The sequence below is a fragment of the Mus pahari genome, chromosome 16, assembly GCF_900095145.1.
Source record: "Mus pahari chromosome 16, PAHARI_EIJ_v1.1, whole genome shotgun sequence".
Lineage (NCBI taxonomy): Eukaryota > Metazoa > Chordata > Mammalia > Rodentia > Muridae > Mus > Mus pahari.
Window position 1 is genome coordinate 24,930,191 of NC_034605.1, and position 4,279 is coordinate 24,934,469.

General features: G+C 40.1%; 1 protein-coding gene across 1 annotated transcript; it reads right to left on the minus strand.

Annotated features, from left to right (window-relative positions):
- Positions 1-2,975: 2,975 nt before the first annotated feature.
- On the minus strand, positions 2,976-3,947 carry LOC110334097 (putative olfactory receptor 2W6). The gene has a single exon (XM_021215955.1). The coding sequence runs from the start codon at positions 3,915-3,917 to the stop codon at positions 2,991-2,993; it is 927 nt and encodes a 308-aa protein (XP_021071614.1). The 5' UTR covers positions 3,918-3,947; the 3' UTR covers positions 2,976-2,990.
- Positions 3,948-4,279: the final 332 nt, after the last annotated feature.

Consider the following 4,279-nt stretch of genomic DNA (forward strand, 5'->3'; position numbering starts at 1 on the left):
TTTCGGTAAATAGATGGAACTAGAAACAATCATTCTGAGTGAGGTAAACCAGACCCCTAGAGACAAATATTTCATGTTTTCTCTTATATGTGCATATTATCTCTTAAGCTTTAGATATGTGTGTTTCAATCTGTAAAACCACAGAGGTTATATAGCTAGTAAGGGACCATAGAGGAGGAGGGTATTTTCCAAGGAAGATGAAAGAAAATATACTGCTATAAAGAGGTAATGAGCAAACTAGAATAGGAGGATTACAATGAGAAGGGAAGGGAGATGAGTAAGGGAAAGAAGAGACTATGGGGAGGGACAACACAACTAACATTAAAGGCCATTTGAAAAGCTATTTGATAACCTACTACTGTAGGAGCTTCTCAAAGTATATATGAAATTAGAAGAAAATATATGAAGTCACCATATAAGGATGAGATAATGCCCCCAACTAGATATCTTATGATACAAAAACACCACCACCACCACCAACAACAACAACACCAATACCATCCAGTGCCAGTAATGGGTTACATCTTGTTGAGTCATTGGCCAAAGGGTGTCCCATGGTTCTTCTCTTTACATTATAGACTATTGCCAAAATTATTGGCTACTATCCAAAACCTGATAGTAAGGCTCTACCTGATGCATCTTACTTGTATTATCCAATGTGGAGAAATTGAGCTAATGCTCAATTAGAATCTTCACCCCTATTCACTAGCATTCATGATGCTGGAAGTTACTTTACACACTATCAGAGGATCAAGGTGATCATTAATTTTTCCCAGCTAGAAATGTTGTAGCCTACAACAGAGGTCTACCTTCAAGATATAGTGTAATAGTAGTGCAAACTCATACATGATACTAGTAAAGTTACCAAGAACTTGAGTCTGTATAAGTCATGGACTTAGGAAGAAGTCTACTATTCTTCTTCTGCTAAAGGAACATAGCTATAAAATGAATCCTAATAACATATGACTATACTCATACAAAACGGCATCACTTAGCACTCATCAGAGGAGCTTCTTTTTGCAGTGGACAATAATTAACACAGGGATCCATGACTGGACAATGCTCAGATAATGAGAAATGTTGGACTTAGCTCTAAATGAAAACTTGAACTCATCCCTAAATGGAATGCCTTTATCAACCCCTCTCCCCTCAAAGCTCAGTGATCTATGCAGAAGAGGCAGACAGATTGGAGAAGCCAAAGGTGGTAGATGACTCCAAGAAATAATGTCTCCCAGACACAACAGGATTGATACACACTATACGAACTTACAGAGACTGTACCCTGATACACAAAACTGTAGCTCTGAGAGAGGGATGTGGCATAGGACACCACCTTAACCAAGACACTGTTTGTAATTTATGCCTGCTGGGAAAGGGAAAAATCAGTTTTCTGCAACAGAGTGTCAATGTATATGTCATCTATTCTAGGGCAGTTCCCATTCCCACAAGTATCTGGCCAATACAAAATATATTCTGTGGTTTTTGTAGTGTGTGTGTGTGTGTGTGTGTGTGTGTGTACATGCACCTTGTGCTCTTGTTTTTGCCTTATTTATTTTTTTAAAATTTGCTTGTGTATTTTGATTTTTTTTGTTGTTGTTTTTCAAGTTTTGGAGAGAAAGAAAGGAAGAGAGACAACATAAAGCCGAGTGAGGAGGGATGTGGGGAGGATCCACAAGGGTGTGAGGAAGGTGCAAAAATATGATCAAAATATCCTGTATAAATAAAAAATCAGGTGTATGTATGGTGTGGAGAAAACTCACAGAGGTTGCTCTCATGGATCCAGCCTTTGAAATTATCAGCATTATCTCTTACTGTGAATGTTTTAAAGTTTGATGCATCTTACTGTATCGTTTTTGTCTATGTATTCTGAGTACATTTTGTGACCTATTTTAAAAAGCCTTTCTACCCAAAGCTCTAAAGACATTTTAAAATTCATTTTGTAGTTAGCATATGAAGAATGGATTTCTCTGTGACACTTCATGTACATCATTATTCTTTACTCTAATTGTTCCTTCCCTCTTCTTTCTAGTTCATTCCTTTAGGTTGTAATCCCTTCTTCTCCCCAAACACTCCATTCTGGTTATACAACACAAACATTTGTTCCCGTTTCCTCTCTTGGTTCCTCTTTTCTCTCCCTGGGGTATTAAAAGAATTGCAGTGCTGTAATTCAAACTTTGGCCCTTGTATACATTGGGCAAGTGCTCTATCCACTGAGCTGCATCCCAAGCCCTGTGGTACTTGTCTGTATTCTCTTTCCCAAGTGGAAATCATCTTCAAGGTGACCATTGGTTCCTCCCTTCTTGGAACTCACAATTCCAGTCTCCAATAAGAGAATGAGCACGTTCTTACTTCCCTTCTGAGAAAGACTGAATTGTCTTTTCTGTTTTATTGTAGAGGCCAGTTTTGTCTCCATTTGCACATTTATTTGGACATTTCTTTATTCTATACAAATTTAGTGCATGTTTGACTTTTTGAAACCAAATATTACATCTCTGCCTTTGTTGATTAACTTGAATAAAATTTAAACATGTGCTTATTTTTTATATCTAGTAATAATTTGCTTTCATGGGATTTCTTCTTTTTGTTAATTAATAGAGAGGTTAGAATAATAACTTAGTTGCTTACCTTAAGAAGCTGAAATTTATCTACAACACGGTAGCTATGGCTGAATCACACTGACTTTGAATAGAGTTCAGTGTGTTTAACATATTAAAAGTATCCCAGAGTCTCTTGGCATGCTGGCATGGTGGCATGTACCTGTAATACCGGCACTTGAGAGATAGAGGTAGGAAAATCAGGAGTTCAAAGTTATCTTTGGAGAATTGGTGAGTCTGAAGAAAGCCTAGGTTACATGACACTGTCTCAACCAAACTAAAACCAAAAGAGTACTTCAGTGTGTCTAATACATTAGCTGACTTTATTATAAGCAAGCAATAGGTGTATTTGAAAACATTCTTGGGATTTTGTAACCCATTGTTTACTTCTGTCCATCAGTGCCTCCCACAAACTTTCTTCAGTGCCCCTTTCATTTCCTTATTCCTTAAAGTGTAGATGAGCGGATTCAGCATGGGAGTCACCAAGTTATAGAAGAGAGTGAGAAATTTCCCTTGGTCCTGGGAAGAGCTATTTCCAGGCTGCATATACATATAGATGATACTCCCATAGAACAGGGAGACCACAGTGAGGTGGGAGCTGCAGGTGTTGAAGGCTTTCCATCTCCCAGCAGCCGACTTGATCCTCAGCACAGCTGCAGCAATGTAACCGTAGGAGACAAGGATCAGGGCGAGGGGCAGCAGGACAATAAGGATGGCCAAAGTGAAGGACAACATTTCCACCGCACGAGCATCCACACAGGCCATCTTGATCAGAGCTGGCAGTTCACAAAGGAAATGATTAATTCTCCGGCGGCCACATCTGGACAGGGTCATTGTTAGTGGTGACATGATGATGGCATTGGCGAGTCCACTCCCCCAGGCCACAGCCATCAGCCTCACACACAGCTGTGGGTGCATAATGACCATATAGTGCAAAGGTTTACAGACGGCAGCGTAGCGGTCGTACGCCATGACAGCCAGAAGGATGCACTCTACACTGCCAATCGACAGGAAGGAGAAAAGTTGGACCACACAACCAGCATAGCTGATGGTCTTGTCTGGGCCCCAGAGGTTTACCAGCATCTGTGGGATGCAGCTGGTACTGAAGCAGAGATCCAGAAATGAAAGATTTGCTAGAAAGAAGTACATTGGAGTGTGAAGCCGAGGGTCCAATATACACACCAGGATAATGGTTATATTCCCCAGCACAGCCACCGAATACAGAGTAAAATTTACTACGAAGAGTACCATCTCCAGGCGAGGGCGATCAGAGAAGCCTTCTAAGATGAAACTATACTCAGAGCTGTCGTTGGACTTTTCCATTGACTTTCTTTCACATCATCAGCTCTGTGCAGCTGGAAGGAGCCAAATGAGAAATAGTTAATCTCTATTTCCCAGAGAAAGAACCTGCACCACCAGGGTTCCGGAGAGGAACATTTAGCCACTGAGTTTAAAATTCCCATCCACAGGAGACATCTTTTTAGCTACCAAGTAAGGACTGTTATTGATTTAAATTTTTTCCATGTTGGCAAATTTTGACACAATCATCTTTTAATTTGAATGAATGAAATTTTGATCTTTGAAGACAGGCTTTCATGTAGTCCAAGCTGGCCTCACACTTCCTACATGGCCAATTGACATTGAGCTCCTAGCTCTCCAGTCTTCACGCCTCAAGTACTGAGATT